Source organism: Gigantopelta aegis, chromosome 8, assembly GCF_016097555.1.
Source record: "Gigantopelta aegis isolate Gae_Host chromosome 8, Gae_host_genome, whole genome shotgun sequence".
NCBI classification, from domain to species: domain Eukaryota; kingdom Metazoa; phylum Mollusca; class Gastropoda; order Neomphalida; family Peltospiridae; genus Gigantopelta; species Gigantopelta aegis.
The window spans coordinates 50,296,638-50,322,731 of NC_054706.1; the positions used below are offsets into that span (position 1 = coordinate 50,296,638).

A 26,094-nucleotide genomic window follows, 5' to 3' on the forward strand; every position below is an offset into this window, starting at 1 on the left:
AAAAAAAAATAGTTTCATCTGGGCTAAAAGTGTATGCAATTTTATTTCATCTAGTACCACTGTGTCAAGTAGCCTTGTGCTTGGAACATGTATGGGGTACCTGTAAAAAAACAACATTCAAATTTTGTGCGGAACTAGGGTAGTCATAGACGCTACCCGTTATCTCAGAAATGAGCAGCTTGACACCCACTTTTTTGTGATCCACTTTAAGGGTGAGGGGTGGTAGTATTTGTATCCGTGGCGTCTATGTCGATTGATACGTTGCAGGTAGGAGTTTTAGCCACATATGTTACTATTGTCGTCTATGGGATTTGATTTGGTAGTATACACCCTATAGCACATATTCAGTGCATAATAAAAAATATTATGATTTTGTGATTTTATTTAATTAAACTATACTGGTTGATTAATTAGCCGTCACTGGACCACACAAGTTCACAATGACCTTGACCTTGACACTAATCACTGTACATGGCTCTGAATGGAGTTTGAATCAAAGTTAGCACTGAGGAAAAGTTGGTTTTGGCCTATAATTCATACTGCAAATATTTCAATAATTTCTTTTTACATGGTATTTGACTTGCCATATACAACTGCTCTTAAATATGGTGTTATATATAGGCAACCTGAATTAAGAGTTTAATACCAATTTATTTTTATATTAAAAATAACATGTGTCAATAGTGGGTTAATGTCTTTAGTTTCCATTAACATAGTTAATTTTTCATGTATGAAATTCTGAAAACTCAAATTTGTAAAGAACTTGATTTTTATTGTCATTTTGACATATTTATAGGGTGCTAAGTTATATTTTAGACAAATTTGTAGTTTTATGCAAAATTTTAAATAAATTTAAAGAAAAACTTCACCAAAGACATAATTAAATTTGTTGTCACTATTGTGCCTTCTGTTCTTAGTTATACATAACAATAAGCTTGTTAAACATAGCTTTAGATCTCCAGATCAAATATTTTTTTAATAATCACTTAGTTTGCTCTCATGAAGACCATTTTAGGTTTATACTGGATTCAGAACCAATTTTTTTTAGATTTGATTATCTGCCTTGGAGTAAGTTGATAATTTATTTTATTTATTTAAAGCTGTATTACCCAATGTTACTAGCTAAATAAAATGCTGGATTACTGATTGTAGGAATACATCCAATATACATATTGTATTGATCTGGATTAGAAAATAATGCAATAAAATAGATGTTCAAGTAATTATGTCATTTAAAAATAGTTTTTTTCAGTAATTAATCAAAAATAAATGTGTGAAAGCTGGATAATAATTCCAGATATCACAAATATTAAAAGCTCCAACTACAGTAGGCTACAAATAAAATATAGTCAGGAATATGGGTGGCTCCCAATGGTTTTGATGGTTCATTATGAAAATCAGCATGGCCAATGGATTTGAAATTCCCACACCTGGTAACTTGAAGACGGCCACACCCTGCATACAGGATTTCCTCCCAACACTAATGTCCAGGACATTAAGTTATTACTTCATACAGGTACAGTCATGTTTGTGTTTCTTTCCTCAGACAGTGTATTTTTTTAATACTGATATTTCTTTGATGTACCTGTTCAGGTCTCCTAATCTAGGGGTCAGTCAAGTGCATGTGTTTTAATGGAATAGTTTAAAGGGGTAGAGGTACTCTGACTATCTTTGTTGTCTCTACATATATACCTGAGTACACACACCCAACTGACAGTAAATATCTTCAGGAGTTTTATTTTAAAACATTTTGTTGTTTAATATGACATATTGCATTTGTACAAATGTATACAATATATATGCCTTATGAGGCGTACATTATATTAGGTTGCACTGTAGAAACAACAGTTTCAGTGAGGCTGTCACTTTATGTCAGAATACACCAGATCCTGGTTGTCATAAAAACACATAGCTGGACACTTTTTGAAAAATGTATGTTATCAGTATAGGTAGTACTAAACCAAATAACTTCCGGCTGGGTCAAAGTTCGAGGTGCACCCAACTTTTAATAGAGAAGTGAACACCACAAGTCCTGTGATTGGTTATAAATGTGAGTGTGTTAGCCACATATGTTACTATTGTCGTCTATGGGATTTGATTTGGTAGTATACACCCTTAAGAGCCAGAAATATGTTTTGTTGGGAGGTGGGAATTGTACATCCCACTCATAACCTTTATATCATATAATTTGTTGTTTAAAAATGTTAAGTTGCCTTTGTTAGATATTCATTAGATACTTTCTAAAATAAACTCATTGTCAAAGATATATATTTACCAGCCACTCGCATACATGTAGTATCCTCTATATATCTTTATATACAGAAGATATTTTTTAAAGGAAATGTTTTGAACTTTATTTTCACTGTACCTTCTCTTGTATTTTACCACATCTCTATTTCTCTCTTCCTGTCATTTCAGCTCGGCTTCAGGTGAAACTGCATTTTTGCGTCAGTGTGTGGATGATTTGTCGGAGCAGTCTAGCCAGCAGACTCTGAAGATCAGTCAGATAATGCATATGTTGGAGATGCTGGTAAAACAGAAGGAGGGCGTACATGCAAGGCCTGAACTACAGCACATTGACGAAGTAACCAAAGATGACCATGATGTGTAAAATAACAAAACACAGATTAAAAACAGACAGATCTGCTCAAGTGACTGTGTCAGATATTCGACTTTCAACTGACTTCTACAGTAGTCAAATTATTTTATAAATTTTTATAATCTAATTTTTATAAAGTAAACAAAATTTAACTCTGAATCAGTTGATAAAAAAAATCAATAACAGACTTGTTCAGTAGATTGTTTCAGAAATTTTAATCTCTTTTGAGTGACTGCTATTTATTCCTTTTCTCCTTATTTTTTTCATATATTCATTTAATTAAAAATAGAGTAGTCAAATGTTTTCTAAATTTTATAATTTACTCTCTTTTTTTACAAAGTAATTAACATTTAACAAAATGTTTTTTAAAAATGTGCTTAGATAATTGTTTCAGAAATTTTGCTTTTTTTGAAATTATATATTAATGTATTTTATAATTTAACACCATTAGACGTACATGTATTACATTATAACAGACTAGCTGACTATTTTTTTGAAATTGTATAATGTATTTTATAATTTAACACCATAAGACGTATTACACTATGACAGACTAGCTATCTTTTGAAATTATATAATGTATTTTATAATTTAACACCATAAGACGTATTACATTATGACAGACTAGATGACTATTTTTTGAAATTATATAATGTATTTTATAATTTAACACCATAAGACGTATTACACTATGACAGACTAGCTAACTATTTGTTTGTGCAGACTGTCATAATTCAGCTGCAGGAGACACCAAGTAATTCCTTGTGTCAAAATGATACTATACTTTATAGAAATAGATTAGTATGGTAATACAGCATGTAATTAAAACTTAACACAGAGTAACAAACATACAGTGTCAAACTGTGACAGTTATCAGTTACTCATTTCATTGAACTTATTTTCATGATTATATCCAATTAAGGTTCAAGCATGATGTCCTGGGCACACACCTCAGCTGTCTGGCTGTCGGCATGCCCAGGACAGTGGGTTAGTTGTTAATTGTTAGTGGTTAGTGAGAGAGAAGAGGGTGTAGTGTCCTTACACCTACCCACTGAGCCCTTAAGAACTCACTCTGGGTTGAAGCCGGTACCGGGCTGCGAACCCTGTACTACCAGCCTGTAGTCCGATGGCTTAACCACTGCGCCACCGAGGCCGGTTATCGGTTATCTCAAAGTTCTGTTATTTATAGCATGCAGTTTATCTTGTATATCTTATGTGAACAGTCCTTACTGGTGTTATATCAACATGGTTATCACTGCCACATTTTTACCATTTCACCCACTACTACTTTATACCATGAGGTCATGGTGTTATGGTCCCAACTCCTGCAATTAAGAAAATGTCCACGGCCAAAAAAAACATGCTATTGAAAAAAAAAAAAAAAATGAATATAGTCCCAAGGCAAAAAGTTCTGTGGAGAATTAAAAACTCCAGAGCAATATCTCAACGGCATTGCCAATTGTCATGGGCAATTTCAGGGGTTGTGGTCCACATCATAAAAATGTGCTTTGATAGGCCAGTAGATTCACAACAGCCAAGTTGTATTATAAATAGCAAATAGATCTGCAGGATTCTTCTACTTATTGTGTTCCTCGTTATCTTTTATCTTGTCTCAATTTTTTATATTAGTCAGGGGTGGGAATTCTCCTCGGATCAGCTGTTTTCCTCTCATGGAACATTGCGTTTCCTCGCATTTTAATCGTCCTTTCCTTCGAAATGTGTCAGATGGCACAGATTTTAACCTAGGATTTCAAGAATTTCTGGGACCCCTCTAGATTTCCTCTTTTTTTTACAGTTCACCAATTCCCACCCCTGATTAGTTCAGTGTTACATTTTTGCCTTTATTTTTTGTTTTTCACAAACTATAAGTTCTAAATCAATGAAACTTGGTTTGTAGTTGTTTGTACATGTGGATGTTCATCTCAGTTAATTAAACAGTTTTTATACATGGTACTACATAGATTAATCGTGAATTTTACATCACAAATGTTTTTTTTTATTTATATAAATTTAAAAATTCAATTTAGTACATTTTAAAATGTTTAACATGTATCGGAATAAATATTCATATAGTTTCATCTATAATCATCTTCAAATCCGTTTATAGTTGGCAAGATATTTTAATTTTTTGAAATTTCTGTTTTAATTGGATACGACAAATGATCGGCAATTAGATATTGGTTGTCAATAGTTGTAAGTTTGAATTCTGCAGACACTGCAATTCGATTTAATTGTAAACTGATGGCGAGTGTGTTCTGTATTGTGATTAGTTAATTTCATTCTTTTTCCGGGATCAAATGAAAATAACACCCGGAAAGCCAACGACGTCATTAGCAATTGGAACAGGCTAAGTTGTCGATTCAAGGCTCTACAGTTAGATTGTAGCCAGATATTTTTTTCAAGAAATACCAAATATACAGTTAGTTCCGTACAAAAATGATTCAGTTTAGAATGGACATAACCATATGGAGCTTTTAGATTTATGGATGTTATTGTCTATTTAATGCCCATAAATGTTTCATTTTTTATCTCAGAAATGACATTTGCAGAATCAAATGGACAATAACACCTGCAAATTTAAAAACTCCATATGGTTTTCTCCTAAGTGTACGCATAGATTAAAGTTGTCTGCAGCAGTTGAGCTGAGCTTAACCAGTTTACCATTTGTTGCTACAATGGAGTACCAGTAAAAGTCTTCTTTTATGGTATTTTTAAAGCATTAAGCAGAGTTAACATTATCATACTGTATTTTAGAGTAACGACTTATAGATTGTGATATGTAAATACACATGTATATCATTGCTCCTCAGGGTTTTCTTGCTCTTGCATTCTATCCTTGTCCGCATAATATTTTTACTGATAATTAATGAAACGACTTTTATACATTGTGTGAATCTTTGTTAACCTCTCTACTGGTTTACATTTTTAGTATTTTAGTTTTTATAATATTTACTGTTTTATGCCATTTATTGCTGTACAGAATTATCTTGTTATACTTGAATTGAAATCCATATTTCTTATCAGACCTATTGAATTCAATGAAAATAAAAAATCATAATATTTGGAATAATGTATAATATTTTTCATATGTAAACTGACTTAAGAATCTGGGCATCTTGTTGGACCTTTTATATCTCTAATATTAGATCTACTTTTATTGGTTGTTGAAGGTTTTCACCATTAGTAGATTGGATTGTATATAATTAAAAATGCATCATCATTTATGTAATCGTATATTGACTAGTCGGAAACATTTTGCCGTTGTTTGAGAGCTGAATTTTATAATCATATAATGAAATACAAATGTACTAGTCAACATAATTTTGTATTTATGTAAGACCTGTATTCCATGAGCATTAAGCCATCACATGAAAACAATTATAACAATATATCAAGATGTTGTTTAATACCCTGTTATACATGTATTTGTTAGAAATTGGTTGCTGTATGTAATCCGTCCTTGAATCATATTTTTGCTTATACGTTTGTTGTAGTTTTTGTATGGTTTTTTTAACAAATATACATTTTGTTATACATGATGCTGTGACTTTAGATCAGTAGTATAAAACATAGTGTAACATTTACAGGCAATCTAATAATTGAAAAAAAAAAAAAACGAATTCAGATAACCCATTTCGTTTTGAGGTAACCCATCATTAACATGTAAATGATGTTACAAATTCAATGCGCAAACAAAAAATGGGTTACGCAAACTATACTTAGCGAGCAACGTACGAACGAAATTATCGTTCTCGCAATTTTCAGAGACTTGATTTAGATTTTACAGTTAAAAAGTTATTCAGTTATAAAGACTGAAAAGACAAGTGTCACTCACTGACATTATTTTTATTTTTCAGTCATCACAACTGAATACCTCACAGTTTTAACTGTAAAGTCTGAATGTTACTCAAACATTTACATTTATACACATTTTATTGTGTTTATTCACAATATTCAGACATAGCAGCACAGAGAGATTTCCATGAAATCGACTAACAAATTACATGAAAATATGTACATGTATATTTGTATATTTAATTTGTTTCAAAATTACTTTCAATCAGCCATCAGTTCTCATATTCTATTTTCTAAAGGTATTTTGGTCTGTAATTGAATTCTATTCTATTCATACCCATCAATCAATGGGGGGGGGGGGAATTGTTTTAAACCCTGTGTATTTTAATTGAGAAATTGAATGTGTGGAATATATATTCTTCGAAAAAAGTAGGGGAACTCTCAACAAGAATTTACAATTGCCAAAATTGTAAGGTATATTAGCTGTGGGGAATAGTTATATGATAATAGTGAATTAATTGGGCAAACATTACAACCGGTAGTTCAGTATTACAGTAGGTTTTATGACCACCAAAGATCTTGAAGGACGATTGGGGTCAGAAGTGAAATTTGAATGTTGACATTTTTTTATCAGTAAATCGCAAATTCAAAAAAATAAAAATGACTAAAAACAAAACAGTAACAACTGTATGATCAACAGAATGAAAGAGATTGACAGAAATAATGTTCCACAGTGATTAATGGACCTTAATCCTGGAAATTGTCAAAATCAAGAATGACACCCCACGCACATGTATGGAGCAACTGTGTGATGCACGTGCAAACTATGGAATGTGTTTCAGTGTGTTGATAAACAGACCTGAATGTTCTTTACTAGGATGTCTGTGGTCAAAACGTATGTTCAGTCTAATAGTTGATATTAACATTAATATTTCAGGTTCCCCTACTTTCTTTGAAGAATGTACATGCATGCAGCAGTCAGTCAGAAAATCACCAGATAGGAATTAACATTGAATTCAGCAAATACATATATATACATGTAACAAATTGTACAAAAAGCTAATTTAGCAATTAATGTGTATATGAGCATTTATTTTGTTGAATTTTCTTTGGCTTGAGAGAACTTGGATTTGGTTGCACATTTTCAAACAAAATTCACCAAGTTGTTGACATTATTAGCCATCATAGATCCTGATATTTTATGTTTTTCAATCTTTTAATGACTGATTTGTTTTATTAGTGAAATATTCTTCTGTATGAATTCAAAATGCATAATATGCATACTCAAAAAAATTAATTATTTTAGCAATGTTTAATCATAGGTGACTTACAAACATTGTTGTGGTAAAATTTGGGTTATAAAATTTGACCCATGATAAATGGAAAAATCTTGCTCATGATGCAGTTTTGTTCAGGGTTTTGGTGGGTTTTTTTGCATTTATGAAAACTAGAGAAATGCATGTTCATCTACATGTAGGTTTCATTAGATTTTGGTTTGTAACAAACATGCCATTGTGTTTGCTGTAAATTATTGTTTAAGAACATGCTACAGTTTAAACAATTTAAACAGAAAAAGATGTAATATTTGTTTACTATATTTAAGAAAAAATATTGAAAATACCTACTAGCCTTTAATTAATTTTGTTGAGTATAAATAATTGTGAATAACCAAGCAGTTATAAAATTGTAATGTTGACTTTTTTTTATTTAAATAACAATATATAATTATATACATCAGTCTTTTTTATTTGTTATCCTGTGTATTATATGTAATGAATTTGTGTCATTGTGCACGGTCACAACAAGATATATTCACTAATAAACTATTTTAGTTTTCATAAACCACAATCATACATGTATATTACATTTTTATAATTATTTATTTATTTGTATAATACAAAATGTGATGTCACAAATTACGTCATCAATTATATATTAAATAAAAGAAAATATTTTATAAGAGTCCTGAATTTTTATTCATAATTATACCAATTAAAACTAAATTTGTTCTATCTGGAATAATATGGTTGTAATGGTATAATGTTCATAAAGGATGAGAAATTAATACACTAGTTATATTTATGCATTTTTCAGGCCCGTCATTTTAAATGTCCACGCCCACAGACAAGGAATGTCCTCAATATTTAAATCAGGTGCATAAATCTCAATTCCACCAGCCACTCCCGGCTTGTATTTTACACTTCCAGAGTATCCAAGGAGACTAACTGTTGTATCAATGGAAACCACAGGATCTGCCAGAGTAAGGACTGAAGATGGCCACTTTATAGTTATGGCATAGACTTCAGTTCCAGACGTCCCAGCCTTGCTAGTGTACCTTTAACACAACAACATTATATAACAATTTAGAAACAGAACTTTTCCAAAAATACAGAATGAAAAATGTCTGCTATGACCCCTACCCACTCGCCTTCCTACCTTCCTACCTACCTCCATTAAAGGCTGTAGTATGTACTGTCCTGTCTATGAAAAAGATATATAAAACATCCATTGCTATTTATTTTCTTGGTAGGCGTTGTCGGTGTGGTGAAAGTAAATTAGCTCTCTCTCTCTCTCTCTCTCTCTCTCTCTCTCTCTCTCTCTCTCTCTCTCTCTCTCTCTCTCTCTCTCTCTCTCTCTCTCAGAAAACCTTTTATGGGTGTAAAGTTGATATTCACTATGTATTCAGTATGTATTGTTTAAATGTCCATTTATGTACAGTTGCACATGTAAAAGAATATGCCTAGATTCGAACTACATGTACACATCACTGAAATCAATGCATCATTATAAGATATTAAACAAGCTGCCTTTTCCTATTGTGTTTATGTCCCGAGTGAAATTAGTTTCACCTGTCACGAGCAAGTGACAATGAAAATGATTTCACAAGGAACATAAACATGAAATGGTAGCAAGCAAAGACGGATCTAGGGGAGCCCAGGCCTCCCTCCCTAAATTTTGCGATAGTTATATTTTTATTATATATTAATTTTCATTCTTTTACGATCCCCCTCCAAACCTCCACCAAAGTTCCCTTGACATTTCACCTCATGTCACTGCCCCCCCCCCCCCTCCCCCCAAATGGATTTTCTGGATCCGCCACTGGCAAGTTTAATATCCTATTTATTAACCATAATTGATATTAATTTATATCACTCGACTCGTTAGGTTGACATTCATGTAAGGTTGTAGTGCACCAAGATATTTTGGACCATATGGGTAATAATAATCTATATTTGACTACTCATCTGCTACAAGAACTGCAGACCATTGAAGATCAAAGAACTTACCACACCCCGGGTGTCATGGAGTCGTTTTGATATGTCCATGGCTTGGTGGCGTAAATAGCATCACCGTTCACATCCAGCCATGATCCCATTTGTCGCAGTCGCTCCTCAAAAATTGGTGCAATTGTTCCGTAGGATGTGGGACCCACATTCACTAGAAGGTTCCCGCCAAAACTGTAAAATATTTACAGATTTCCTGGGAACATACATGACAATCGGGGCATGAAAAGTACTGTGTTTAATTGTGAAATATTGGTTTAGCAGAGTCCAGACTCAAGCTCTATAAACTAAATACTTGTCAGCTAAAGAGGCAAAGGCCTAAACTATAAAAACAAAAACAAAAAAACCCTGAACACTTGTATAAATTAGTTAAAGCCTAGACTATAACTTTGAACACTGGCACAGTAGAGTAGATTTTTGTTTATATGATACCACTTGAATACGTTGATGAATTATTCATTGGCTATTGGTGTCAAAAGTGTTGTGATTCTGACATGTAGTCTTCATAGAAAACTTGTACATTGTTTTCATTAACAGCAAGGGATTTTGGATATGAACAGAAAGAGCAACACATACCAAAGCCTTTGATATGCCATTTGATATACCACTGGTAGTAGTTAAGACCAGGGTCCCGTTCCACGAAGCGATCTTAGCACTAAGATCACCTTTGTGCACTTAAGGTGATCTTAGGGCTAAGATCGCTTTGTGGAATGGGGCCCTGGCTCCATATTCATAAACATACTTAAGTCAATGTATGATACTTATCTATGCACTTTAAGTATGTATTTAGGTATCATTCTTTGACTTAAGTACGTTTATGAATACGGAGCCTGGGCCCTATTTCACAAAATATCGTAAGTTTACGTCTGCGACTAGCGGTTATACTGGTCATACAGTTATATGTTTTTGGTATCTATTTCATGCAGAAAATTACATCATTACAGAAGATGGAGCATTTTAAAGGCAAAGGAAAATTAAATATGTGTATTTAAAACTATATTTGTTGTACTATAATAGTAAATAAAAATTGTGGTTTAGTCGTAGATTTACGTTTACGTGCAAAACTAGGCTTACAGTGTTTTGTGAACTTTGGCCCTGGGCTTTATAAAACTTAGAACACTGGTGCAGTAGAGTTACGGTCGGATGCCATCCTCTGTAAAACCTAACACTGGTCCAGAAGAGTTGGGGCACAGTCTTACTTAACATTTGAATACCAGTCTAGTAGAGTTCCAGCCCATGTAGGATGTGCCAAGCATACGTTTTCTGCTGTTCACCAAGACTAACAATAAATTATGTCACAAAGTGCCAAGCTCACAACATATCAAACAGCTAATGTCCATAAATAAGTACAGGTGCATGTATGTGTTGGGGTTATCATTAAACAAATATTAAAGGGACATTGTCAAATGTTTGCAACCAATAGAACCTTTTCGATGACGTAACATACAAATTAAATACATTTTCTTATTTAGAATATCAGTGTCTGTATTTGCAAGGTGTCTGTTGTTGCCCTAATGCTTGTAGTAGCCCAAACCGGATTTTATCTCCCAATAATTTCGTCCGTACGAAAACATATATATCATGAAAGTAAAAACTGAGTTCTGCAAACATTAATATACAACCGCAAACACATTTAATGTACAGACACTGGCATTCTAAAGAAGAAAATGTATTTAGTGTGAAATAGTAGTCTCCAACAAGGCTCTGTTATCACAAACATCTTACAATGGCTGCAAACTCAGAACAGTACCTTTAATTAAAGCTGAATTTTATAAATATATATCATCATTAAATTGCAAGAAAGCTCATTTGAAAATCAGAAATACAATTCTTTATAGAGCATTAATTGTGTTGTATTTCATTTAGCTTACTGAAACTTCTCAACAAGTTCACCAAATGGCTAATAATGTTTTCAGTCCCTGATTAATGTAAAATGATTTCTACCTGACAATTTCAATAAGCAAGGCAATGAGTTCCTTTATTGAATAAAGTTCATCCACAGTTGTAGTGCGTCTGTATCCCCAGGATTGTTTATCAATAGCCATACAATCCTCCCATTTATGAGGCATCAGTTTGCCTGCAAAACAAAATCGGAGGCCTTTGAATTGACAAAGCTCTCGTAAACTGTTTTAAGCAACAAAGTAGCATCGTGCTTGAAAGTAATTTTTGCACTGTACTGCAAGATTGCAATGTTGCAAGAAGTTAGTGAATTAAGCCCAAGGCCTGTTAGTGGATATTAATAATAATGGTGGTGTGCAATTATAAAGAATGTTGGCTTACACCTAGACTGCTTTTTAAAAAAAAAGGAAAAGAAGTTTGGTACGTGAAATGTTTTTGAAGTCTGACCAACATTTTGATATCAAATTATTAAATTTCAAAAGCCGACAGTTAAGCTGTATCCTAACTGGACGCAAGTGATTATTTTAGAAATCGTTGATTTCAATTGCCGCATCCTAACCGCATGCGTGCGACGCGCCGTACGCGTGCGGTTAGGATATGGTGATTGAAATCAATGATTCGCGGCCGGTTAGGATACAGCTTTAGTCTGCTTAAAAGAAAGTAAAGGAAGTTTGGTATGTGTATTTTTAAACGTTTGACCAACATTTTAACATTAAATATTAAAAGCCCATATTTTGAGGTGCATTTACTCATAATTTCTAGTTTAACTTTTTGCTATATATTTACCGTTATTTGTTACAAATATATACATATTAATTTATTCTACACGTAAGCTTTAGGTAGGCCTACATAATTAACTCAAGAATATAAAAATTGTAATGTGCTGCTGTATAAACATTGGCTTCCTCAAGAGCTTAGTGGTATAGCGCTCGCCTGATATCCGGTCGATCTAGGATCGATTCCTGTCGGTGGGCCCATTGGGCTATTTCTCGTTCCAGCCAGTGCGCCACAACTAGTGTAACAAAGGCCGTGGTATGTACTATAGTGTCTGTGGGATAGTGTATATAAAAGATCCCTTGCTGCTGATCGAAAAGAGTAACCCATGGAGTGGCGATAGCGGGTTTTCTCTCTCAATATATGTTTGATGCCATATAACCGTAAATAAAATGCGTTGATTGCATCGTTATATAAGATATTTTCTTCCTTCCTTCCTCAAGAATCATGAGTAAAAATAGAAAGTAACCAAAACAAAATTTGTTTTAATCTATACATTAGGTACTTGTTTGCATTGCTCTGTGGGATCACAAACTTGCAAGAGTTTAGTGAATCAAGTCCCAAAACTGTGGCTACTGTCATGCTGTCAAAAAATTCTGGATGCAGAACGTGTGCAATAATTATTTTAACTTCAAAATCTGTCTGTCATCGTTTTTAGATTTTCCAATTTAAAAAAAATAAAAAATTCTAGGAAATGTAATTGTATGGTTTAAAACTTTAAGGTCAGTTACTTGAAGGTATTTTCTTTATATTATTTCAAAATAAAAGTAATTACTTTTGGTGGGAAACACCCATTATGCAACTTTTGACAGAGGTTTGTTTTAATAACCTTTGTTCCTCCCCATGATCTGACAGGTCCGGTCAGGTCAGGTTATAGGTTTTAACGTGCACACATTCATAACAAGCTGTTGTAGCACACGCCTGTCATGGGGACAGGTGTCAAATTTCGCCGGTTTCTCCGTCCAGGACAGGAAAAAGGTTTGGGGCGGGTGGGAGAGTGGACCGCCCGCGCTGGCATATGCAAGGAAGCACAATCAATTCAACCAGGGTTGGTAGTGGCCGAGGGATTGGTTTTGGTGTCCATAATCTTCTCTACCCAACATATATGTAGGCCAACAGTGTACATTCCTAAAGATGAAACTACTGAACCATATATAGACCGACTGTAGGAACCAGGGGGAAGAGGACCAGGGTGTTTCTGCACCCTCCACTTGAGTTCCAAATCATTTACGTTTTTACCTACCGTAATTTCCTGCGTATTGCCCGCTACAGTAGATAGCCCGCAGCGATCTATATTTACGTTTTAGGATAATAAAATACTCAGATAGCCCGCTCCGATCCGGCAGATAATCCGCGGACTATCTGCATGTAATTGTTGAAGTGATCACGTGGTCTGCCTGTTTGCTTGTACCGGTAAGCTGATATTGCTTTTGTCACTGTCATGTCATGTCACAGGGTTTTACGTGCACATTCAGAGCAAGCTGTTGTAGCGCATGCCTGTCGTGGGCGCAAGAGCAGGCCTTGGCCGGCTCTTCCGTCCATGACAGGAAAGGTGGGGGCAGGGGAAGGAGGGACCGCCTGCACTGACAGGTGCAAGGGAGCACCAGCAGCCCGATTGAATCGGTAGCAGGCGGGTGGGGGTGGTGGTGGTGCTATGTAATTTGAATGGAGCTGTTAATGCCAAAGAGAAAGTGGTGCGCAATTTTGTTGAGGAAATTTTGGCGCAATTTTGAACGGTCGGTCGAAAGGTAAATGGTCAAGCTAGTATAGGTTTTGTATCGAAAGTAGCTCGTTAGTGATGCTGTTTGTCTCCCTAGGTTGCCCGTTAGGTCCTTATAAGGACCTGACCTCTTCTGGTCGTGGCATGACAACCCAGGGGAGACTCATGCAATTGTGTAGACACTGGTAGGCAAGGCGTTTTGTTCCGGGGTGGTTGACGTGATGATGTTGGCGTAGTCCTCCGTTTCCTCCTTAGTAACACCAAGTACAATTTTACTCCAGCAGCAAGTATTTGGGGATTGGGTGGGGGAGGCTGATATTCTTTTGTCCAGCTTCCCCCGGGTGCATTGCAATTGTTTACTCGGAACCGGTATTCTTTTGTCCGGTTCCTTATTAGAGCACGTGCTGGGCCATTAAATGGGGGGCGGATGCATTGTTATCATTAGTCAATGCATCCTGTGTACTGTTGCAGTGAGCGTGTAGTCTGTATGTGAATCCTAGTTTGGTGTTAAGGTTGTACTTATTGTCTTACGTCCCTACTCTAGTGAGTTCAACGGTCATCATGACCCCCCCCCCCCCCCCTCCGTCTTTGTATAGCACTGAACACAATGACGGCGGGGGAGTTAGACTAATCTGGCTATCTAATTTGAAGGGTTGGTTTAAAAAGCCTAATGCTTGACATACTTAACTTTATTACCAATCAATGAAAGAAAGAAAGAAAAAGAAAGAAAAACAGGGTTAAAGTATCTAGTAGCAGTTGTATAGTAATTAAGGATTTTTTTTTATTCCCGCCCCCTGAATAATTATTTTATAAAGAAATGATATGATTGAGGCGAAATGAATGGTATCTATATGGGATTCAAGGTTTCCTCCCGTTACCCACCTCTATCTGTCAATCTAAAGAGGGATTTTTTTGATGGGGAGTTTATAAAAAAAAAATGGGGCATGGTTTTTTGGGGGGTAATATAAAGAAATTAAAAAACAAAAAAATATTTTAAAAAATAAAATAAAAAATAAAAAATTAAAATCTGCGTTTTTTGTCTTGTCTTTTTGTTTTTCACAGCCGACGTGTAATGTGAATGAAATAAACAACAATATTTTGGAGGAACCTATACCCAGTACTAGTACAGAAACTAACACGACTGAAGTGAACCCTTCTGTTAACAAATTTTACAATTTATATACTTTATCTTTGAATATTTCTAGTGAAATTAAAGCTATAGAATTTTCGCAAATATTAGGTTTACTTCCAACTAAAGTTAAATGTCCTAACTGTAAAAATAAGTTAACAAAATTATTGTGTATAAAGCAGAAAAATCATAATTACCCAATGACCGATTCCAATGTAATCGCAAAATATGCAAGAACAAGGGTAAGAATCAAGTGCAACTGAGAAAAGGCACGTGGTTTCAGGCGTCTAATATCTCCATTAGACGCAGTCTATTAATTCTGTATTGTTTCGCCAAGAAAGAATCCATTGAGGACACTCAGATAGAAACAACTATTCCTGAGGAAGAGTTAAAAGGGAAACATAAAACTACTTCATGTGAAACTGTGGTGGATTATTTCAATTACTGTCGAGAACTTATTGCTAAACAGTTGGAATCTAATGCTCACGATATAATTGGAGGAGACGGATGCACCGTCGAGATAGACGAGTGTAAATTTGGTAAACGAAAATACCACCGTGGGAGATGTGTTGATGGGCAGTGGGTATTTGGCGGCATTTGTCGTGAGACTCGAAAATTCTTTCTTGTGCCTGTTGCCAAACGAGATGCAAATACCTTATTGCCACTAATAAAAAAACATATAAAGCCAAATACTCGAATAATTTCGGACTTATGGGCTGCCTATAACAGAATCAGTGAGCTTGGACTTGGATATATACACGAGACGGTAAACCATTCCGAGAATTTTGTGGATCCCACATCTAACGCATGTACAAATCTCATCGAGAATAGACTGTGATGTGTTAAACGCCAGTTACCTAGTACGCACAGAACTCGTGGCAATTTTGCGCTTCATTTGTGCGAATATATGTGGAGATCACAGTTCTCAAAGAAAGAAATATTTGTGGAGCTCTTAAAATCCATCACCAAAGAATACACCTTTTAATCGTGAGTATGCTTGTAGAATATAGTATTTTCAGTTTTGACAGCAATGGCCGAAATACTTGTGCTGGTCCGTTACTTCGCTTGATTTTTTCCATTCATAATACACAATTTGTTTGTAAGATGTTTGTTATCATACTTACCTGATATAGTTAGTTTATTACATTCAAATACTTGAAAATAAAGCTATTAACATTTTAATGTGAGGTTCCTTGTTCGCGATTGGCTGGATTGGATCAGTGAGAATGCTTGATCCTTAGTACAAGAACTGCTCCTACTTCTACGTGCACCTAATGGTAGCACTATACCAATTAATTTCCGGCTGGATCGAAGTTCGAGGTGCACACTTTTGATAGAGAACTTAACACCACAAGTCCTGCGATTGGTTATAAATGTGAGAGTGTTGGTTGTAAAAAAAATTAGTTTCATCTGGGCTAAAAATGTATACAATTTTAATTCATCTAGTACCACCGTGTCAAGTAGCCTTGTGCTTGGAACATGTATGGGGTACATGTAAAAAAAAGTACTAAAATTTTGTGCGAAACTAGGGGTGTTGTAAAAACATCTGGTTATACCGAAAATGAGCCATGAAAGGTACCATTTTCTGCAGTTAATACTTTGAGGTAGGGGTTGTAGTACTGATATTTATGGGTCATAGTTTGGGCATATAGTGTTTTTAAACACAAACGTTAACATGGTCGCCTATGGGATTTGAATTGGTATAGTCCAACCTATACCGTGATGATGTGTTTTGTCACTAAGACTGCGTTGTTTTTATAGTAATTTCCTCCTTGTTTCTGTCACTATGACCGAGTTGTTTTCATTGTAATTTCCTCCTAGCTACTTTAACTACGACTGAGTAGTTCTCATAAAAGCTTTATTCTGTATGTTTAGATCACAGTTTGTCAGTCATTATTGAATCATGGATTCGCCAGGTGGCAAAAAGCGTAAAAGGAAAAGTGATGGTGATATTTAAGCGGATTACAGTTCCGAAAGTAACTTTTACCCCTGGTGTTGTTGTACGTTGCAACAAAAAGGGTTGGATGAATGAAGAAGAAATGTCTGTTTGGACACAAAGTGTTTGGAAAAAGCGGTCAGGGTAATTTTTTAGTCAGGCAAAGTGCCTTCTAGTTATGGATAGCATGTCAGCTCATAAACTTGAAAGTGTCAAAAGTTAACTGAAAACGCTGAATACTCATATAGCGATAATTCCAGGAGGATTAACAAAAAAATTACAGCCACTAGATTTGACGGTGAACCATGTATTCAAGGTTAAAGTACGAGAGCAATGGGAAGCTTGGATGTCTGAAGGACTGCACACGTACACAAAAACGGGACGCATGCGCAGAGCTTCTTATGTCGAAGTTGTGAATTGGGTGCTGAAGGCATGGGAGTCTGTTGATAGAAAGATAATTATTAAAGCATTCCATACAGCTGGAATATTAGAAGCATCAGAACCTTGTGATAGTGATAGCAGTGATGACGATATTCCCCTGTCCACCATAGCAGGTCGCTTAGAAGAAACTCAGTTGCAGATTTTCGATAGTGAATCGGAAGACTCCGAATTCGACGGATGGGACTGAACTGTCACTGTGTTTTATGTTTAACACCGTTAATTATGTTTTTGCATACCGGTACTATTAATTACTTTTATGATTTTGTCTTATCATCCCGCATGTTTATTAACAAAATAAAACGAATAATGATCACATAGTCCGCACCGCCAGATAGTCCGCAGGAGGCATTTTTTGATGTTTTAAATCGCATAGCCCGCGGGCAATACGCAGAAAATTACGGTACTATATATAAACCACATACATGTACACTATAGAGCCCCCTCCCCACCCCCTTTCACATATCATTCATAAGGGCCTGTAAACAGGAATAAAAATGAGGGATGCACTAACCAGGATTGAACTTGTCAGCACAGTCCCAGAAACCACCATGTTTGCAGCGTGTATTGTATCCCCACCGATCATTGACAATAATTTTGTCCTTTACTGGGCTGTCGAATTAAAAACAGACTGATTAGTCAAACATGATAACCAAAAGCAATCCTAAGTTAATCGATATATGTTATAAACATTTTCAAAAGTGTACAAAGAATACTCTTCTCGTTTTTTTACTACCCTCACCCTACTAAAGGTATACATCAAAAATGTTTTTGTAAAGGATATTGTTCGCTTTTTTTTTCAATGTGTATGCTGGAAATAACCTCTTTTCCCTTCCCCCTCAACCCAGTGTACCATTAGTGTGTTCCTCGCAATGTTGATAATACTGAATGGCGCTTAAACACAAAAATAGGTTATCTTGTAATACCTGGGCCCGTACTTATAAAACTTTTAGTCTCTCAAATGACGTCACTCGCATGCAATTTGTATGGCGTTGTCATGACATTCGTGTCTCAGTCTCGAGCCTAGACTCTAAAAGTTTTATAAGCTCCAGGCCAGGTGCCATTAAAATGGTCAGTTATTTATAACAGAGACAGAGAGAGAGAGACGGAGAGAAACCAAAGCTTCAATTCTTTTTATTTTGCCTATATATTTCAATACTTTGTCAGTTAGTTGTAAATAATAGTTTAGATCAAAGTGATAAGAACACAAATTGTGTGAACTTCCTTTTAAACAATAAGAAATCACCTTTCATTATAGAGCCAGGCCAAGAAGATTGTAGAGTTCCAATACCAGTCTGGACCCATCCAGTCCCCATCAGACCACAAAAGATCAGGCTCGTACTTGTTGACCAGCTCATACAGCTCGGGGAGAGTCTTTCTCTGTGAAATAAACATCATACCGGTTACCACATATGATACTGATTGACAAGTTCATACAGCTCGGGGAGTCTTTCTCTGTGAAATAAACATCATACCGGTTACCACATATGATACTGATTGACCAGTTCATACAGCTCGGGGAGAATCTTTCTCTGTGAAATAAACATCATACCGGTTACCACATATGATACTGATTGACAAGTTCATACAGCTCGGGGAGAGTCTTTCTCTGTGAAATAAACATCATACCGGTTACCACATATGATACTGATTGACAAGTTCATACAGCTCGGGGAGAGTCTTTCTCTGTGAAATAAACATCATACCGGTTACCACATATGATACTGATTGACAAGTTCATACAGCTCGGGGAGTCTTTCTCTGTGAAATAAACAACATACCGGTTACCACATATAATACTGATTGGTAATTTGATTTACTAGAAAGTTTCAAAATAATATATTTTATGAAGAACATATATCACCAGCTTAGTACAATTCGTCATTAAAATTTTATATATGCCAGTAAACCGTGATAATAAACAAAAGGTGGTCTTAATTAGCCAAACATAAAAACATTGTCCTGTGTCATTTTAAACATTATTAATTTTGTACAATGCATGAATATTAATTTTGTACAATGCATGAATATTAATTTAATTTTAATATGGTTTTAGCTCTTGATTAGCTAAAACAAAATGTCTCTTTACTACTTGTTTTTAGACTTAAAACTTACTTCATCAGTGCATTATCTGTTTTTAAAAGAAACTATATATCTTCTATCTAATATTTTGTTCAGGACTTGAGTCCTATCGTGTTTTCAAACATAATAAACCTTACTTCATTGAAGTTTATGGTTTGTTAAAATCAATCTGTATCCTACCATAACAAAGTCATTCGTCTGAAATTTGTTTGCCGTGTCCTGCAGGAACAACGGGTTGAACCACTCGTACAGACAATGGTACACACCAAAGTGAATGTTGGTTCGATTTCGAATGGCAGAAGCCAATTCACCTGTAAATAAACACAATCTTCTAAAAGCACTGACTAGTCTACATCTGGCTAAAGCATAAACAATTGTTGTTTTCTTTTATTTAGAATACTTGTTTCATCATCAGGGCCGTACCCTGATCAAATCCTGGGGGAGACACTACTTTTTATAAACAAATGAAACACTATACAAATTAAACCCTGAGATGTGTATACATACTATTTTCTGGAGTAAAAAAAAAGGTGAGATTCTCAGGGGGCATCTCCCCCCTCCCCCCCGAGGATACGGCCCTGATCATTGATCATCAGTTAGGCCACAATCAGCTTGAAAAACGTATAGTATGGGATAGTCAAACATAATTCAATATAATAGGAACAGTGTATCGTTATTATAACAATAGTAATGAGTGGCAAAGCTAAAATCAGTTGGTGTGTGTGTGTGTGTGTGTAATATATAATGTATGTGGGCATATGTGGATGTTGATGTTTGTACATACGCAAGGTTGCGTAGTTTTGTATGTATAAATGTATGCACATAATTTAAGTTGTGTAACAGTGGGTGCGTACACACAAGTTCGCATGATATATTTTATTAATTTAATATAATCGATATCAGTATATGGTTTGGGAACAACAACAAAAAGACATATGTGATAAAAACATCATTTATGCCACCAACATTTCTTTATTTAAATAGCAGTTGCTACTCGTTGTTGCTTATTCGTTCATTTATTTTTTCATCCATCCTTCGTTTATTTATTTGGATCGCCGTTTCATATTTAAATTTGATCTACCTATTACCAGTTAACTGACATATCATTATTTTTATGATTTAGTTTATGCATATAACTATATGTTAGATGCAGTTTATATGATATTCTATTTTTAAGTAATGGTTCCGAACCTACGAGATCCCGTTTAGGGCCCACATCCATAGCGTTCCAATTCCAGGAGTATTTGGATGGCCAACTTGTGAAACCTTCTACATGCTTGGTCACCTGAACAACGTACCTGTTAATAACAAACGAATTACAAATGTATGTGTTAACTTGTTAGATTAAAACAAAATATGGCCTAGCGTACATTAAAGAGACAGACCCTAGTTTTAAACACTAAGGCATAATGTTCACTAGACCCTAGTTTTAAACACTAAGGCATAATGTTCACTAGACCCTAGTTTTAAACACTAAGGCATAATGTTCACTAGACCCTAGTTTTAACCACTAAGGCATAATGTTCACTAGACCCTAGTTTTAAAACACTAAGGCATAATGTTCACTAGACTAGTTTAAAACACTAAGGCATAATGTTCACTAGACTAGTTTAAAACACTAAGGCATAATGTTCACTAGACTAGTTTTAAACACTAAGGCATAATGTTCACTAGACTAGTTTCAACCCGTAACAATCATAATAATTTACAAACATGTAACAAATTTGTATACAACAGAATGAAACAAGAGTCTGTGACGTTGAAATACCCTTAAAATAGACTAAAACGCCACTCCATAACAGTTACTTCTCAGACGTACGTGCGTTTTTTAAAATATGAAAAATGCATTTTGTGGTATTAGAGACACTTCGGTTCTACGGGAATTGATAATTTAAAGAATAAAATATAAGTAATGTTTGATTTCACTCGGTGATTATAAACGGCTCTAATAGTGAAAAATATGCCTTGGTGTTTAAAAACTAGGGTATGTCGCTTTAAAACCTACGTTAATGGGAGCAAGAACCGGGATGTGAACCCAGTAGCCTGCCTACCAGCCTTACATTATATGAATTGAAAAAAACAAAAAACAAACTAACATACCATCGATATTTTATTATATGATCAGTCGCCTTTGTAGATACCATATGGCGGTAACTAGAGGAGGAATAGGGAATAAAAAACCCCAGAATCACACCATACACACCAGAGAGAGAGAGACAGAGAGAGAGAGAGAGAGAGAGAGAGAGAGAGAGAGAGAGAGAGAGAGAGAGAGAGAGAGAGAGAGTCAGTCAGACAGACTAAGATAGTGAGAGGAGAGAGAGTCAGATTTAAAGAGAGAGAGAGAGAGAGAGAGAGAGAGAGAGAGAGAGAGAGAGAGAGAGAGAGAGAGTGGAGATAGTCAGACAGACTAAGATAGTGAGAGGAGAGAAAGGCAGATTTAAAGAGAGAGAGAGGAGACAGACAGACTAAAATAGTGAGAGAGGAGAGAGGCAGACTTAGATAGAGAGAGACAGACAGAGAGAGACGGAGAGAGAGGCAGACAGACAGACACAGAGAGAGAGAGACAGACAAAGAGAGAGAGACAGACAGAGAGAGAGACAGACAGACAGAGGGAGACAGAAAGAGAGAGACACACAGACAGAGAGACAGACAGATACAAACCGAGCTCCAGCAGCTTGAAAAAGATCTGCCCACTTATTGGGATCATAGAACTCTGTCTGGAACATGGGAGCGAAGTCTGCATACGTGAAGTCGGGTCTGTAGTTCTGTTTCATGAAGTTTACGACACTTGGCTCCCCATCCTTCCATCGTTTCCAAAACCATTCTGAATAGAAACTGGGGACAGAAAACACCCCCCAGTGAAGAAAGATTCCTATCTTTGCCTCGTCGTACCAAGATGGCAGCGGTCTGGAATCGAGAGATTCCCAGTTCGGTTCATAATGAATAGACTGGCATACTGATAATATTAGTAAAAAGACAATTAAAGGACGAGACATTTGGCCGTACATCTTCGTATTAACATGGACACATATTCAGATCGGTTACATTACCGTTTACGTTATCACTTTATCTGTATGTACTTACGAAAAGATAAAATAATCTTGTACACACTTGGACTATGTATCCCCTTTATTTGGCGTTAGACACGTGCATCATTATGTTTACTTAGTAAGCTTAAAAATAATGACATGATTTGTTTCAGATAGTCGAAACTGAGAACATCGACATAGGAATTGCGGCGGGGAGTAGGGGTGGACAATATCCCAAATCAAGACCCAAAGCATATGAACCGAAAACATTTACACTACCATAACGTCACGTAATGTTCTTGATTTTGAAATTTCTAGATACAGATGGCCGCATAATAAGGTTTTTTCCTGAAACAATTACCCGTTGTACCATCCCCTCTCCCTCCATGCGCCCTCTCTCTCTCTCTCTCTCTCTCTCTCTCTCTCTCTCTCTCTCTCTCTCTCTCTCTCTCTCTCTCTCTCTCTCTCTCTCAGCGTTCGATTGATGCGCGGTCGGTTTGAGATCGATCAACGTCATTGGGCCCATTGGGCTATTTCTCGCTCCATCCAGTGCACCACCGCGACTGGTACATCAAATGCCATGGTATGTGCTATCCTGTCTATGGGATGGTGCATATAAAAGATCCCTTGCTGCTAATCGAAAAGAGTAGCCCAGATATCCAGAAATATATTTATGTTAAAATATATAAGTACCATATATTTTGGCAAGTATCTGTACATAAAGAGAGTTTTGCCAGTAGATGCCGTGACAGTCATGTGACTTCAATAACAAAATAGCAGTACAGTTGAGAACAGACAAAAATAGTTTTTAAAAATAAGTTTTCTTTCAAATAACAGTTTTCGAAAATCATAGAAAAAAGGTATTAAGAAATGCAGTGTTTATAACTGTGTTAAATTCGATCTTGCTTTCTTTGCTCGTTTTAACCTTATTTTTACGAACATTTCTGTGAATGTGAAAGACATTTGTTTACTTGGAACGTGGTAACTTCGAACTTCGGTAACTTCGGCCTAGTAACTTCGGACCCGAGTAATCTCGGCCCCAGGTAATTTCGGACCGGTAATCTCGGCCTCCGTATTAATGAACGCAACTTATATCTGGGTTATACGCAAACGAAACTTTGTTGTTAAACAACCTGATATTATTATATATAATATATATATATTTTAAGATGAATTTTTTTTATTTAATTAAACATTGTTATATATTCATTGTACATTTTGTTGTGTATATTTTGTTTATTAACTTTTAAACATTTCATTTATTCTGCTCATACCCCGTCCCCTTCTTAATATGGTTTGATTTGGTAGGTGTTCCTGATTTTAATCAGATGTTATGCCCACATTAAGCATGTTTGAATCCTTGGCATATAAGCATTTTAATACCTATCAAACAATCCGAATTTAGCCATTGGTGAAAATGCATTGAGAGGCCATTTAGTGTATGTGAACTGTAATTTAAAAGCCCTGTTTGAATAAAGAAAGAAGAAAGACATGTTTTATTTAACGACGCACTCAACACATTTTATTTACGGTTATACGGCGTCAGACAAATGGTTAAGGACCACATAGATTTTGAGAGGAAACCCGCTGTCGTCACTACATGGGCTACTCTTCCGATTAGCAGCAAGGGATCTTCCCACAGGCAGGATAGCACAAACCATGGCCTTTGTTAACCAGTTATGGATCACTGGTCGGTGCAAGTGGTTTACACCTACCCATTGAGCCTTGCGGAGCACTCACTCAGGGTTTGGAGTCGGTATCTGGATTAAAAATCCCATGCCTCGACTGGGATCCGAACCCAGTACCTATCAGCCTGTAGACCTATGGCCTACCACGACGCCACCGAGGCCGGTCCCTGTTTGAATATGTCGGCAATACCTGGATCACGAGCGCTGTTTGGCCACCATCATCTTGGAGCGTCTACGGACTCAGTATCCGTACAAATAATGATGTTGAAGGGTGGCACAACAGACTAAATAAACGTGGTCGCCCACATATGCCATTTTATATGCTGATTACCCTGCTTGGTATCCTTGCAAGTTTGATTGGTGAGCGAGTGGATTGATGGAAACGTCACCAAAAAAAAAAATACCGGGATCTTCAAAGAAAAATCTTTAAGTACTGGGGAGAATATGTGGAAGGTTCACGTAGTGCGCTGCAGCTTCTACGTTCATGTTCCAAATTAAATGGACCCGTTCAGTAGAATGAGACATGTGGTCTACAATTCTCTGACATCTGTGAACTTTCAGTTTACTTTTAGAAACTGTATGCCTAGATTACTGATTAATAAAAATAGTGCTTAATCGTTTATATAATATTTGATGTTATCACAAATTGTTTTAGTTTATTGATGTAAGCATATACATTTTAAAAAACGCAACATTTATTTATTCAGGATTTTACTTTTACGTTTGGAATATATATATATATATATATATATATATATATATATATATATATATATATACGTTTGGAATATATTTATATATATATATATATATATATATAGATATAGATATAGATATATATATATAGATATAGATATATATAGATATATATACACACACACACACATACTAGTAGTTGGTTAGTATATATTTTGTATTCACGACGCGTAAAGTATGATGATAATTGTCCCTCAGATATATCTAGAGTATGTACTATTAAACTGGATTTTAAATACAACTGGTAAAAACTGTCTTAACAAAATATTTTAAAATGTTTAGAAAATAAAGATATATATGAAATTGAAACTTCTTGTTTTATTTACTAGAAATAAAATATATGTACAACTAGGTATATGTCCCATACTTTTGGAGAAATATGCGTATTGAAATGAACGTTTGAACTGCATATGCCATAAAATGAAAAAACGTATTTCATTTCAACTATGTTCGTGCTTATATTCAATTAAGGTTCAAGCACACTTGTTATGGCACACACCTCAGTGGTTAATTGTTAATAGATATATGTTATTGAGAGTGTTAATGAGAAAAAAGGAGGGTGTAGTGGCCTTACATCTACCCGTTGTGCCCTTAAGAACTCACTCTGGGCTGGAGCCGGTACCGGGATGCAAACCCTGTACCTGTCATCCTTGTAAGACAGACGTTTGCTTAGGCACTGCGCCGTCGAGACCAGTAGAAAAATGTCATCGGAATTCCACTTAACTAAGCCGATGGGGTCCGAGATTACCTGGGTCCGAAGTTACCAGGCCGAAGTTACCAAAGTCCGAAGTTACCCCTATTCGTTTACTTTACCCATGCAAAAATTAAAGACGTACTGTTGAGCAAAAACGACGAAACCACCGAAACAGGGCCCTCACCGAAACAGGGCCACGGACGATACTCTTGTGGTCAGTGCCGCATTATCCCTAAGTCTGACTAGGCTGAAGCCTAGGGCCCACCAAAAG

General features: G+C 35.7%; 1 protein-coding gene across 1 annotated transcript; it reads right to left on the reverse strand.

Moving 5' to 3' along the window:
* Positions 1 to 8,255: 8,255 nt before the first annotated feature.
* Positions 8,256 to 22,794, reverse strand: LOC121379978 (alpha-L-fucosidase-like). The gene is made up of 8 exons (XM_041508682.1): positions 22,318 to 22,794; positions 20,848 to 20,954; positions 19,837 to 19,967; positions 18,821 to 18,954; positions 18,089 to 18,186; positions 11,623 to 11,755; positions 9,682 to 9,852; positions 8,256 to 8,729 (listed from the first exon to the last, which is right to left on the reverse strand). The coding sequence occupies exons 1-8, from the start codon at positions 22,662 to 22,664 to the stop codon at positions 8,474 to 8,476; spliced, it is 1,377 nt and encodes a 458-aa protein (XP_041364616.1). The 5' UTR covers positions 22,665 to 22,794; the 3' UTR covers positions 8,256 to 8,473.
* Between the last annotated feature and the right edge of the window lie 3,300 nt (positions 22,795 to 26,094).